This window comes from Cibotium barometz, chromosome 4 (genome assembly GCF_041138505.1).
Source record: "Cibotium barometz isolate CiBa-2024 chromosome 4, ASM4113850v1, whole genome shotgun sequence".
NCBI lineage: Eukaryota > Viridiplantae > Streptophyta > Polypodiopsida > Cyatheales > Cibotiaceae > Cibotium > Cibotium barometz.
Window position 1 is genome coordinate 63299420 of NC_141049.1, and position 15674 is coordinate 63315093.

General features: G+C 37.9%; 1 protein-coding gene across 1 annotated transcript in view; it reads right to left on the reverse strand.

Moving 5' to 3' along the window:
* Nucleotides 1-12129: 12129 nt before the first annotated feature.
* Nucleotides 12130-15674, reverse strand: part of LOC147639492 (uncharacterized) — a 40548-nt gene continuing 37003 nt past the window's right edge. The window contains exons 7-13 of the mRNA XM_086791895.1: nucleotides 13543-13623; nucleotides 13318-13441; nucleotides 13166-13215; nucleotides 12914-13004; nucleotides 12775-12810; nucleotides 12596-12693; nucleotides 12130-12494 (exon numbers count right to left, since the gene is read on the reverse strand). Of these exons, the coding sequence (XP_086648021.1) occupies nucleotides 12378-12494; nucleotides 12596-12693; nucleotides 12775-12810; nucleotides 12914-13004; nucleotides 13166-13215; nucleotides 13318-13441; nucleotides 13543-13623 (597 nt within the window). The 3' untranslated portion in view covers nucleotides 12130-12377. The remainder of the gene's footprint in view (nucleotides 12495-12595; nucleotides 12694-12774; nucleotides 12811-12913; nucleotides 13005-13165; nucleotides 13216-13317; nucleotides 13442-13542; nucleotides 13624-15674) is intronic.

Consider the following 15674-nt stretch of genomic DNA (forward strand, 5'->3'; position numbering starts at 1 on the left):
TAGCTAATGAAAATATTCAGTTAAAAGTGTAGAATGTAGTTCTAAAGAAAGCATGGGCTAAGCAACAAGATCATGATTTCTTGCTAAGCAAAAATAAAGAACTCCTATTAAGGATGGAGCTATGTAGACACATTACACAGAAGAAATGATTGGCATGTCTCAGAGGTGAGCATTTAATACACAAAACTCACAAAATTAAGGATTCTAGCTCTCTTTTACATAAGATAAGAGCCCATGATTTGGAGCCTAATGAATCATTCATTATTAGTTAATTCACATATTAGGTAATGCATATGCCTTAGCAATTCATTGCTCAATCTAAAGATGTGTTTAATTATGCGAATGAATTAGTAATTAGTGATTAGTGGTTATTTAAGACTCCCTACTCAATCCAAAAAGGAGAAAAATTAAAGAAAGAGTTAATCTTAGATTAACTCCTAATTACTTTTTTCCACAACTCATTAGTGGCTAATGTGAAGATGCTTATGAGTTCGATAGAATCCACTTTTGGGTAGCATTCAATGCATATGTAAGAGGTGTGTAAGAGGTCTCAAAGTGTTGACTTTTGCCTCCCATTTGCCTTTTTGGGAAAAACCTCCTACATCCCTAATTTGAGATTTAAAAACACCCCCTCCAAACAAATAACATTCCAAAAACCAATATAAAAACTCAAAGTTAAAAAAATAAATATTTTCACGATGGTGACATGAAAAACTAGAGATTCACGTGTGAAAAATAGTTTTTCATGAAAACTCACCCAAAAAAGAAAATAAATATTCACACCGGACGACATGAAAAACCATTTTTTTACAATCATGAAAAACTCCCAAAAAAGAACGATATTCATGTCGACAATGGGCATGAAAAACCATAGATAGTCATTCGGAAAAACTCAGTTTTTCATGGTCATGAAAAACTCAAAAAATGCAAAAATCACTTTGTGATTTGAGAAATTTCCTCACCCAAGCTTTAAAATCTTATCTTGAAAATCTCATTCTCAAAACTTGAAAAACTTTTACGTGAAAGCCAGTGTGGTTTTTCATGGCCATGAATTTCTTGAGAAATTCATGTCAAAATTTTACATTTTGAAATTGTAAAGGTGATCGAATTTAGAGTTGGGAAGGTGATCAAATGATAGAGACTAATTGTTAAAGTCCATTTTTGGAACCCAAAATTTGGAAAAAATTGGAATGAAAAACCAATGTTTTTCACGACCGGTTGTGATTTACTCAAGTTTTTCATGTCCAAAAAAATCATTTTTTGAGGCTAATAAGGTAATAACTTGTTTTGGACTGATTGTTAGACTTCATTGGGGAAGTGATTTTAAACTCAAAAAAACAATAGACTTCATGGCCGAACTCTGAGTTTCACGTCCAAAAGAAATTTCTTTTTAAGGTTGTTGAGATGTTTATATGATCTAGAATGCTCATCTAAGTCCATTGAAAGTGAAATTAAGCTTAAAAAATAAAACAAAATGGCATGAAAAACCAGAGATATTCATGCTCAATTTTTCATGGCTATGAAAAACCAGGGGGTAGGGGAAAAAAAAGCATAAAAATTAACCATGTTCATGGTGGGTCCGTATCTCCCAAACCATAGGCCGATGAGCGTGTTCTAGAGTTCATCTCAAAGATCTTTTCATGCTCTTTAAATCTTCCCTTGTGTGGACCAAGCCAATTTCCATCGTTTTGGCCTTTGACCAATAGTCACAAAAGTCAACCTGAAAATCGAGGTTAAAAATCTACTAAAACAATAAAAACAAGCTTGTGGACCACTTTTGGACTATAGTTCAACCTATCAAGCATAAGAATTTAGAGGAGAAAAGTTATAGTATTCCAAAAATACGACAACTCTCTTATAGAGCTTGTTTCCAAATTTTGTCTATAACACATTTGAAAAGGGTGTATGCTCGAAAGGGGTGACACACTTCTAAAGCTATTAAGTGGTTTTATACAAGTGTCTTACAAAAGTAGAAATTACAAGACTTAGTGGTAAAGTAAGTATTTTAGAAAAATTCTAGGAGAAAAATGCATTTGTTTAAATTTTTATTGTTTTAAATTCAATAATGGCTGCAAAGAAGTTTTTTTCAATTTTGAATCTCCACATTACACCACTACTTCCCTTGAAATCACTTCAAATATAAAAAACATTTATTCCTTATATTATGCATGCTTGAGCCAGACTATCCACATGAACCTATAGTCATCCTTCTACTCTAGTCCTTGCCTATTTGCATTTCTCTATTGTATACACTTTTTGCTTGCCCTTCTCTAGCTACATGCACTCACTAATTAACAACAAATTCTTCTCCACATGCAAGCAAGCAAGGATGTAAAAGGGTAGCAGAAGGGTGTGTGTGTGAAGGGACTTAAGGTCCACTAGCTCACCTATTTAAAGGTGGAGCTAGAAGGCAATTTGTATGGAATAAGTAAGATATTTTCTTGTATTTTGTGAGTCCCTCTCCTCCACATACTTGATCTAGTATGAGCACCACGAATTCTAACATGGTATCTAGAGTTTTGGTTGATTAGGCCCCTTTGTAGTGTAGAATAGGTCACTTTTTCTTCATTTTTTCTTATCCTTTCACTTGTGGAGCTGAACCCCGAGCCATTGGAGGAGCTCTAACAGCTTGTGGAGGCCATATCTTGGGGAGATTTCAACTGGAGAAATGAAGAGGAGGTCTGGGCGTTCAAGTTCGTACGACCAATTGAAGGGTATCTCCTCTCTTCGTCACACTGCGGCATTGCCGCCTAAGCACGTCGCCTATTTTTCTCCCTGCGCAGCTGTTGCCGTACACGAATTCGTCGCCTACAAGCGAGGCTGCATTGCCTTAGGGCTTTTGAAGCCCACACTCCGAGGAGTCTACAGCTCAAATTTCACTCCAAATGGTGCATCCATTCGTCTGCTACAATGAAAAAACCAGGCTGCACTCCTTCAACTCCATTGAAGCTCACCATTAAAGCTTCATAATTATGCTTTTTCTTGCTCTAATCCTCTCCACTTTGCTCTAATCACCTAAGTAATCTTGTGAGGGCTTGTTGCTGATCTAGTTCTTGATTTTGAAGCAGTGGCCAACCACATGGGGTATTCATGAGCCTCATTCTCATCAAGCTCTATCATCAATACCATCTTCAAGTTCTCAAAGCTCTTCAAAGTGTGCTTAGCACTAATAGTGTTGATTAACACTAATGAAGCTTCTAATCTAGCAAAGGGGAGTTATATATTATCCATGTATCTTTAAAAAATCTAGATTGTTTAAAAATATTGTCCATGTATCTAAAAAAATCTAGATTATTTAAGTTAAGAATATCATTCATGTATCTAAAATAAATCTAGATTATTAAAGTTAAGAATATCATCCATGTATGTCAAAGAATAATCAAGTCTTTTAAGCCCAGACTTGTATATGTTAATGTTTGAGTGTGATAAGTAAGAGTTAAATCTAGTGAACATGAGAATGCCATTGGAATTCCTTTAATCTACCTAAAATTCTTTGACCCTATAGCTACATAATGTTGTGGTTAAAAAGCCAAGTTAAAAGTGTTTGTAATTCTATGTAATCTATTATATCTGGGAAAACTGGTGAGGGTCTTTTAACCCAGCGTGCGATGGTCCTTTTCAAAGAGATTTTTTTGAAAACCAATCATCTATCTTCACTCAAAAAACCACTTGCATACTTTATCAAGTATGTTCGTGAGCCCGAGCAAGCCTATTAGAGGTATGTTTTCATGACACTATCTGATATCCGTAGTGAACAAACTATAAATTCTAGAGGGGAGGTTTAGAAGTACCTCAGTGGAATTCTTAAGCACCCAAAAAGGATTTGCATTAATGATAAGAAACATTTTTAAGTCGTGTTGTTTAGCGGTAGAAATCCCATGAAAATATTTAGGTACCAAATTTAGAGTGATTCAGAGTGTTAAATCTTAGTGAAAATCCAAGGCAAAGCATTGGAGATCCAACAAAAGTTATTCTCGTGTATCTTATATATGGAAAAAAGTGCAAGTATCCTCGTACTTTGTCCCAAATGGTTAATCTCTACAAGGAGGATTGGGTTATCTAAAATGAGGTTTCATATAGTTTGTAGAATTTATCCCCTATAGGAGTCTTTTTTGTCTAGTCAAATAGGCCAATCTTTTGCAAATTAGAGTTGCATTGTTAGAGGCCTTATCTAAACTAACAATCGTGAATTTTTCCATCAACTCAGAATCCGCACGTGTAATGCAAGGTGTCATGCAAGTGCTATCCATCGAGAGCCATTTCTTTGAAATTCCCTTAACCATTTCCTTAAAAATGTGATAAATGGTCATGGCAATACCATAAGGGTTTAAGAAAGATTTTATCATCTTCACCCCTTTAAACTCGCCCTAAGTAAGTAAGAATAGTAAGAGGTTCATTTCCCCTAAGTTCTTTAAGCACCTCAAGCACTGTGCTGCAAATTGAATGAATGTAATTTGAGCAAGAACCAAGTTCCTTGCTTGGCCACCCAATCACAAGAATAGAGAAGTGATAGATGAAATATAATCGATTTGTCTGGAAACAAGTCTTCAAATGATTTAGAACATACTATATAGCATGCCCAAACCAATAATGCTAGAATCACAAGGTACATTTGGATCCAAAAACTTACAAGTGCATTTTAAGTATGGCATGTAAATATTCTAGGTGGTTTTGAAGTAATATTCTGCACTAGCCTTAATGAAAGCCATGGCACCTTTCGTGTTATGGTAATTAATTTATTGGGTGATCCAATAAGTAAAAACAATAGCTTGGGTGACCCAAGTGTGATTACATTGGTTTGTGAGTGAATCCAACCAAGTGTGACATGTGTGATGCATGTAAGAAATGTGTGAATTTGATTGTGAGTGAATCCAATCAACTCTTTTGAATTAATGAGGGTTGGTTGTGAGTGAGTCCAACCAGCTGTTGTGACACGTGTGCAATGTGTGGTATAATTTGTGAATACGTGTGACACGTATGAAAACATTGTGAGTAAATCCAATGTAGGAGTTTGATTGTGAGTGAGTTCGATCAACTCTAAGACACGTGTGACGCGTGTAAAGGTTCTGTGAATTTGATCGTAAGTGAATCCGATCAACTTTAAGACACGTGTGAATTTGATCGTAAATCTGATCAACTTTAAGACACATGTGATGCGTGTGAGGATATGTAGGAGTGAATCCACTTAAATACATAATGACATTGTGAGTAAATCCAATGTGGGAACAATTAATGTGTTTGATCACTCATGTGTGCTGATGATAGTTACAATCGAGAACGGTTGTCTTCTCAAACAGGAGTGAGGTTTTTCAAAATATTTTATCTTGGGAGTGAATCCAATTAATTATGTGTGATGCATGGTTCATGTGTGAAGCATGGTAGTGAATGATTTCCATTTGCTAGAATTAATTTTTATGAGTGACTCCAAAGTAATTGTGATCTAACATTGTGGATTATGTTGAGTTTAGATCATGAGTTCGGGACAACCAAGGTGAATATTGGACGAGATTATCTAGCCAAGCACATGTGTGCTAAATATTTGATTTTGTATGGTTTGGTCCATTGTACATATGTTGGGCAAGGTTTATTTTCGATGAGATGCTTTAAAAGCATTGGACTAAGGTTCAATTTTGTAAAAGCCCAACTTTGGAAGAGCTATGTTATTTATGGCTCCAAGGGCTAAATTTATGAATATGATTTAAATACCGCGTGTGGGAGTGGAGCCACACACGTCGGGAGGGAGATTGCACCCAATCTTGCGTTCTTTGATTTTCATGCTCTTGATTTATGTTATGATGTTATGATGTATTTCTTTTATTATTTAATTTTGTGGAATAATCTAATCTCCATGTACCATGGTTCCGGAACACTTTGTTCTCCCATAGATCCCTACTAGTGATGCACACTTGGTAGGATTGAGAAAACTCATGGAGAAGGGTGATTTTAAGAGTTCACCCCTTTCCAAATATTATATACTCTTCAGTGCGCATGAGTCTTGCATCTTCAAGTGCAAATGCAAGAAGATTGGAAACCTAAGTTTTTGCCTAAATGGGTTCCAAAAAACCTTTGTTAGCCAACGTCCAAAGCCGTGTGCGATGCCAATTGACTCTACCTCAATCTAATAATGAGGAGGTAATTAAAAAAAGGTAAACCTTAGACACCTTCGGAAGAACCAACTCTAGAAGCCTTGAGTCCATCTCTGCTAAAGATGTTGCCAATGGAATAGGTGTTGCTAGAGCAGTCAAAAAAGCGAGTTCCAACCCATCAAGCTTCTTGAGAAAATTAGAAAGATCTGGCCTAGAAGCGGCAAAAGTAGTAAGATCTGTGTGTGTGGTAGGCTTTTGTAAGAACCCGAATCTATGATAACAAATCAGAGATAGCTAGGTTTTGATTCTCTTGGCTCTTATCTCAAGAGCAGTAATAAGGATTTTTACCCAATCTCATTAAAGGATAAAAGCTGAATAATAGATCCCATAGGGAAAGACTCAGGGTTGATAGAAGAAAGGATCCTCCTATGGGCATCTTCGTCCTTAATTCAAGCCAAAACATGGTGACATGCTTTAGATGGTGTGTTCATGAGAAGGAAATCTTAGCCCCTTGGAACAACAAAGGCAAAATCTATACCACACAAAATAGAGGTAAGCATCATACCATCATCTTAACAACCAAAAAAATCAAGACATGTAATAGGAGATGAAAAAGTGAAGTGAAAAGAGGATTGTGACTTCCTGAAACCACCCAGTGGATTTCACATAATGGCTGTGAGTCACAGTCCAGACCAAAGGATCAACCACCACTTCTTTGGATCTATCGGCCAACAGGCATGGTGATAATGAGGGGCTGGATAATCCTATAGCCAAAGGAATCAAGATCGATAGACCTGGATCACCTAAAAGGTTCTTCCAGGTTCTTCCTGGTGTGTGTGTCTTTGTATTAAACATAATACAATAATCCACAATCGCTAATAGAAACATTTACTCAAAAAAACACAACTACCTTTATTTAAATAATATGTTTACATAACCCATGAAACAATTGCAGAGTTACATAAATCATGTTTGAAAGTAGTCTCATCTTTACTAAACCACAATAATAGCATTTGATAAATGCAGCAAGAATTGAAAAGGTAGGTCATGTTACCTACATCCATACAAATAGACAAACATTTAATTGGTCCAAATGTGTATTGCAAGTGTCATTGGAGCTAACCACATGTCATAGTTGTCACACCCAGCCCAAACCCCACTATTTATTATACCAATTTGACATATGAGTTCTACCACACCTCATCCTCCCAACTGTGAAGTGCATAGGCTTAATCAATGTGTAAGTCAACCTAGTACAGTCTAAGACCTAAAGGCCCATTTTCCTTCCAAATTGCTAGTAGGATAAAAACGAGTAGCACAAGTATACCCTCTTGCTGATATTTAATTACTAGAAAGAATGGTATCCAAAAAATTAAACTAAATGGGTTAATCAATGTGAAAGTCAACCTAGTACAATCTAAGACCTAAAGGCCCATTTTCCTTACCAAACTACTAATAGGATAAAAACTACTAGCACAAGTATACCCTCTTGCTGATATTTAATTACTAGCCAGAATGGTATCCAAAAAATTAAACTAAATGGGCACACATTACCCAATGCATAGTTAAAAAAAGCAGTGCACAGTTTACTATTTATTCCCAAACACAAGGGTATACCTCTAGAAAATAAACACAGCATCATATAGCCTCAAAAATAGAGCCCATGTCTAGGCTTTTGTTATCCAAACCACTGCCCATACCTAGGACAAGGTCCAAACATAGACTAGAGTACAACTCCATAGCACAACAGGATCAAATCATAGTAATCAAACCAGTGGGTAAACTGAGGGGCTGAAATACCATTAGGTTTAAAAGGACCAGGAAAGATTAAGACTAGAAAAAGAGGAGGCGAATCTTTACATCACTAAAAAGACCAACTCATGTTGATTAACACAACAAAACCCAATAGCTAGAAGGGTCTTATTGTCCCCAACAAACAATAAGGTGCTCCAAAGAACATAAGGAATATTGGAGCAGGTGGACAATCATAAAATAAGAAATAAATCTTAGTCCAGTTTTTTATTCCTAGACACTAGGGTATATCCCAAGGAATAGACTCAGATCATCCAATTCCAGCTCACAGAATAAGCCCATGTTCAGGCTTTTATTTTAAAAAAGCTTTGCCACTGACCTGGATTATTCCTAGACACTAGGGTATATCCTCAAGGAATAGACTCAGATCATCCAATACCAACTTAAAGAATAAGTCGATGTTTAGGCTTTTATTTTATTTTTTTACTTTGCCCCCACTGACCTGGATTATGTCAAACACAAACCAAGGCAAAGCTTTATATCAAATTAGAAGCTGAACATAAGGACTGATCTAGCTAATAAGCTAAAAAACTAAATCAGCAGGTTTAAACCAACAAAAGGATCAACAGGTTGAAACCTTCAAGTAGCCAATTAACACATAGCTAACCCATATAAAAACCCAAACCAGTTAGCACGGTCTTGCAAGCCTAATCAGTAACTACTATTAGCAACACAAACTAAGAATTGAATCACAGTCTAGTATTTATCCAAGACATTAGGTTATGCCTTCAAGACATAGAACGAGCATCATTTTATACAGTCAAGAGTATGAAATCCTAGCACCACACATACAGTCAACATGCTTTCCTAATATTTCACTGAATAATCAAGTAGAGGTATACCCAAAAAGACACCAACTGCTGTATCCAGAATATCAAGAGAGTATATTAGTAAGCAGATCCATTTTATTAGATAAGAACCAATCCAATCTAGAGGGCCAAAAGGTTATCAGCACCCCGAGAAGATCTGACATAATAAATTCTCAAAATTATAACAATTCATTTAGTTAAAAAATCTTATTTCCCATGGTGTTCTTAAATAGTATTGGAAACAACATGAGAATATTCAATTATGCCAGTCTTTAATGTATTGTGAATCATTGCATTCATCATATTAGAATGATTTCTTCTTCACGTATATGTTCATAATAACTTCAAGATTCAATGTGTGAACAGGGTTACCCCCCTTTATAAATATATTCAAATTACCTCAAAGATCAACCCTTTTTACCTGTCCATGACTAAGAGCAAGCCAAACAGAAACTAGGGTCTAACTCCCATACCTATCTAGGGTTAGATAAACTAACAACAATTTAGTATGAGAAAAAAGCTAGCCAAGGCTAATTGATTCAATTACCATAGTTCAAATAACATTTTGTTAAATAACCATATTTAGTAGTTCCTTAAAAAAGTGTATTAAGCCTCCAAATTTTTATCTTTAAATCATTTTTCCTTTCTTTTTATAGCAAAATCTAACAATCTTTATGAACACATTTCTAGTTCTTTATAATTTGAAATAAACAAAGACCAAACAACTAATGGCTTGTATATGGCAACCTCACTCATTATAGGGAAAACAAAATAGTTTACCTCATTATTTAGGTAAACCAAACCCAAATCTCCAAAAGTACAGTAGCAAGCATCAAAAACCTAGGACTGCAAAGCATCTATTCTATCAAGCATGCAATGTCGCCCCAACATTGATAGCAAAAATATACCACATATTAAAGTGTAAAGTAACATGCAAGAGCCACCTCAAACTATCATTGAGCAAAAACCCTCATAACTACTTTGAAAACAACAAATCTTTGCCAAAAAAATTGTGTATGTTAGTGTAGGAGTACCTGTGTAGTTGCACTCCCCACAGAAGCTAAAACCATAGCCATGATATAGGTATTGACACCTAACACATAGCAACAAAGACTAAGTGAGTATGAAAACCATAGCCATGATATAGGTATTGACACCTAGCAAATAGCAACAAAATATATAGCCTCTAGATGAGCTCCTTAGCCAACCACACCACGAAAGCATATAGCTTGCCATAATTCATTCGCAATGAAAATCTCAAGTGCGTCGTCCCTAGCAGACCCAAAAAGGAATCACAACAAAAGACAATAACTATCTAGCTTGCCCATCCCCCCTTTTTTTTTAATTCCAAGTTACTCTAGTGAAAAACTTTAAGGATAATGTGAAAATTACTCATTAATAGGTGTCTACAAGAGAACCATCCCCCCTTTTTTTTTAATTCCAAGTTACTCTAGTGAAAAACTTTAAGGATAATGTGAAAATTACTCATTAATAGGTGTCTACAAGAGAAATGCAATGTGTTACTATTAAAGGAGAGTTGCATGAGTGTGTGTATGTGTGAAAAATATTGTTTTTAAGAGAAAATTATACTCAATTATCTCAAAAAAAATTGTTTTTGTGTGTGTGTGTGTGTGTGTGTGTGTGTGAGAGAGAGAGAGAGAGAGAGAGAGAGAGCAGCGATAGAGACAGAGACAGAGAAAGAGATAAAGAGGCCCCATGTGTGGATTATAACTTTTCTTTTCATTATTCTAGTTCAGGTTCCTATCCCCCAACTACTACCATCATGTCGACTTTTCTCACACCAAACTAAGTGAACTAAAATGGTTTCGCCAAACTGCTAAGGATTTGTACAGAGTGGCCTAAACATGGTGGGGGTGAACCCGCATCACCTCACACCCAAAGTTGAACCAAGTGAACTAGGCCAGGCCCCCTCCCCTTGAACCCCATGAGTCCACCTAAAAGGTGGGGAATAATGGGGGACAAGGGCTTAATTATCCCTTTATGCTAAGAGTATTTTTGACCCTTTCATCATATATGGGATATATGATATCCACATGGCAGCTAGAGCAGGAAGGATCGCTAACATCCCCCCATCATCTGACTTGACTCCACGCTCAAACTACGACAGCGGCTGTAGCTCAACGAGATGACTTGGCTCAAAGGTTTGCATATGCTTGGGCTCAGAGGCGATAAATGCTTGGCTTGGCTCAGCGGCACATAGCAGGCTCAGAGGCGCATGGGCTTGGCTTGGCCGCCCCTACAGTTTGACCACGAGAAAAGAGCTTGATGGCGATGATAGAGAGCGAGGCGGAACCACACTCTGACACCATGTGAAAGATTGAGCACAAATGAAGCAAACATGTAGAGATGATGCGACCAATGGCCACCCCCTCCCCATGAGTCCAGCAAAAAAGGTGCGGGATAAGGGGGCCAAGGGCTTAATTAGCCATTTATACTAAGCGTATTTTTGACCCTTTCATCATACATGGGATATATGATAGACACATGGCAGCTAGAGTAGGAACGATCGCCAACAAAGGAGAGGATGCAAACGACAAGCTAGCACACCCACGAGAAATTCCATCTACGTAGGACAAACTACCAAACGACACTTGTTTCGATGTATAGGATAAGGTAAGCTTTTGTCTTGAACACGAAAGTATAACAAGTGCGATTGCACCATGTTCTCTAGCAAGTTCATTGTTCCTATATTGAGATCAAGCCCTCCACTTCAAATATTGCATGCTCAAACTTTCTCTAGCTCGTGGCATCATTTGTGAGGCCTTTGGTTGAGGTGCTAAAAACGTCACATGATAACATTACCATCCACATGTAAGTGTTCATCACCTAAGAGATCACCATCAACATTCTCCTCCTGCTTCCTTTGTTCACGTTAAGAGCAATTATTGAGAAGGCACATGGAAGACCTAAGAAAGTGTATTGTTGTTTTAAGTGAATTTCGCAAGGCTTTTAATACATTTTCATGCAAAAAAGCTCTTTGATTCGCTCAAGAGCTTGAATTTCCAAATAAACCTAATTTTCACTACATCGACCTTCTATGAGAAGATCGTAGGGCTTGCCAAAACATTGAAACGAATATTAGAAGGGAATATTAAAGAAGATCAAAAGCTCCACTAGAGTCGAGAAGGATTGTCCATTAACGAGAGCTCTGTTTGGTCTCTATATTGATAATATGGCTTAACTTTGTAGGGGACTAGTTCTCTTTTGGGACACGCTTTTGTTACTGATTTACTATATGTAGATAATATTGTGTTGATTTCCTCCTTAACATAAAGGCATCAAAGTCGATTTGGGTGCACTAGAGACCCTTAATGAGTAGAAGGATTTGGAGGTAAGCTCCACAAAACGGAAGTGATGACTTTCATATCTCTAGGGTGAGATTGAGCAAGCATGAATTCACATTTAGAATTCCTCTTTGGGCCATATATATTTTCTCCTTGATACGAAAAGTATTATCAAGTGTGAACAAATGTTAGTAGTAGTAGATACCATGAGGTCTTCAATTCTCAAAGTAGCATGCTTGCTGCCTTAATTGTCAACACCTAACACTTCCATACAGTGCTATGCATAGACATGTGATAAGCTAGATTGATTTGAGAGTATGTGAATGAATAATGCTACATTATATGGCAAGTTATACAGTTTCCAACTAATTGGAACCAAACTCTTGATTCCAGAGTTCAAATTGAGCAAGTTGGTCAGTTGATACACTCGGTCTTATGGCTCTCATGGCCAGCTGAAAGTCCATGTACTTTAAAGAGCGAACCTGCCCACACATGGAAGCCATCAACGCTTCTACCCAAGGGATCCAAATGATAAAGGAAACTTGCACACAAACATTGAAAAGCTAAGATGAAGATCAGTTACCTGATCAGCCCGCACTGTGTTCACGCGTGTACCCAACTCCCGGATGGGAATCATGGCTGCCTCTTGGCACAACGCATGAAGATCACTACCTGAATACCCTGCCAAAAAGGGAGACCGGGTTAGCTAAAAGCAGCACTGGAGCATGCAACCCTCAAGAAACCTGACAAGTACATAGTTACCTTCAGTCTCCTGTGTAATGTGTTCTATATCTGGACCTGTGATCCGTGAAGTCAGATTATGTTCCCCTAAAATCTCAATGTACTTGATGTAGAGCCTACTTTCGAAGAGCAGGCACTCCAAACAGCAAATAGAGATTACCAGGCAAACCATATGCATTCCCCCTCAAAAGCTTGTTGAGGAGATCTCTTCGTGTGTTCATGTCTGGCAAGAGAACATATATTCTCTTCACCTGGTTTGATTACAAAAACATTTGATATCTTCAATACCACCCATAAAAATTGATAATTAAACATGCTCAACAATATGCATGGTTTGAACACAATGGCAAAATACCAGACAGCTCTTTCTCAAAAATAAATGCAATGCATGGTTTAAGTATGATGGCAATACCAGACGGCGCCGGACAGCATCATCCAGTTCCTGAGGCCTGTTGGTTGCTCCTGGAGCATCCATGCCAAAGCAGAGTAGGTCAACTAGAGAACTTTACTTGCAAGATGATTTTCCATTAGAGATGTATGCAAGCACATGACCACTGGCCGTACCCATGACGACAACCTGATCATCATCACTTGACATCACACCATCAAATTGTACAAGAAATTCTGATTTCAACCGGCGACTTGCCTCGTGCTCATTCGAGCTTCTCGTAGACATGATGCTGTCTATCTTCAAACAGAAACCAAGGTAGTAGTAAAAACACAATAAAAAGTTTTTGTTTAACCAGCATACACAACAGTAGGCACTTTCAAGAAGAACACGGCACGTACCTCATCAATAAAAATAACAGAAGGCTGCCTGGCCTTCGCGACCCCAAAAAGTGCTCTCATCAATTTTTCACCTTCACCAACCTACAACATGCATGTATTCAGATTTATTGTTGGGATTAGGGTTAGGGTTTGCAGCAATGCACAACACACACACACCCACAAACACAATGAAGCAGTTGTGAGCAAGAGAGAGGAGGCACAATACTCTGTTGATTGAGAGTACCACAATGCAAGTACAAAATGATAAGTGAGAGTGACCTATAGTACAAAAGTCACTTCAAACACACTCCCCCAAATGAGATAGAGTGTTCCTGTGCACAGGAAAAAAACCTCCTAGTCATAGCAGCAGCGAAACACGTTTCAGCTGGTATGAAACAGACTGAAACGTTTCATAAAAGTTTCGTTGAATGAAAGGCGTTTCTTATCCGATTTGTTTTCCCAAAAAAAAAACGTCTTATTGCTTGCACCGACTTTTCTTTTGTGGCACACGTTTCAAGGAGCTTGTCTACGCATCCGTTTCGACTCCCGACTCTTGTTGCTGTTGCCTATGTACGGTTGGCCAACTGGTCACGACTGCTGTCCACCCTCACAAGCTTCATGAAGCTGCTGTTGTTTTCTAGCATTGAATCACTATTTACATTGAATAATAATGAATCCAATGAGTTTTCTCATGAGTCATCATGGGCATTGGTGTGTAAACACTCTATGACCATCCAGGGACACTTTTTCCCTCACTAGGAGTATAGTTACCAGGAGTTTCAAAAATGAGTGATTTGAAACGGGTTTCAGAAACGTTTTCAAAAGTTTCATATTTTTTTGAAACGGAAAAAAAAGTTTCAAACAAAAATGCATATATATATAAATATAGAACGTACAACAGTACAAGAAATAAGTGTTTAGGCCTTAGCCTATTTCAACAAGCAGAATACTTGAAAAACGCATAGATGTTTACAAACCCCTATGAGTGATGAACTACAAGGATATGGCAGATCAATCCCCGAAAGGCCATAAGTCCAAAGCTTTGCAAAAGGCTTCTAACTTTTCACGATGTAGAGCTTTCGTGAACAAATATGCCACATTGTCATATGTAGAAACATACACCAAGCTGATCTCTCCTACATAGAGCCTCTCCCTGACATGATGGTAATGCGCCTCAATGTGCTTCGTGCAAGCATGAAACACTAGGTTAATCACAACTACCAATGTGATCTAAGAGTCAGTGTAGATAGGAGTAGATGATGGCTGTCCAACACAAACATCTGCCAAAAGGCATCTGAGCCATACACACTCAATGGTAGCTGTAAATGCTGCCCTGTACTCAGCTTCACAGCCAGATGTGGCCACTATCGGTTGTTTCTTGTTGAGCATGAAGCACCAAGAAAGAAACAAAATCCGCTAGTGGGCATGAGGGTGTCAAAACAACCAGCCCAGTCACTATCGCTGAAAGCATGCAGCTCATAATCACCTCCCCTGAAATAGTACAATCCAAGGAATGGAGTCTTTCAAGTATCTGAAGACTCACTTCACATGCTGCCAATGTTTTACCTGGGCTATGCATGAATCTGCTCAATAAAGAGACCACAAACTAGATATCTGACCTGGTATTGCACAGGTAGATAAGGCATCCTACCTAAAGACTTGGGTGGGAGGTTCTTGTGTCCATGCCATTTGTGAGCTTGGATTCTTGTACACTCCCGGGATGTTTCTTTTGCCACATGCAACAGATTCTTGTGGCTAATGCCTTTATTCGAACAGCGTTTATGGCTGCTGTGAGAATCTACTCTCAAGGAGAAGTGTGTCACCTTGTGGTGATCTCCTTACTAGAGTGTCTGTAATGGAAACTCTTCTCCACTTTTGTTGGACTATTTACCAACTAATGACTCTGGCACATCTGCTTTCTTCTTTTTGGCTGCTTCTTCAATATCCCAGCACTTCTTCTTTCCTCAACATTTTGCCTACTTTCTTCACATTGCCCGCCCTTCTCCCTTTTCTTTTAAGATACAGGTTTAGATGGAGGACTGCTACGAGAGACAAAACTTCTATGTGATTGGAATTAACCTAGGAGAGACTTGTATCTGTCCTTGACCCAAGTTGCAAAGCTTGATACAGCTGTAGTAACCTTCAAAATCTCG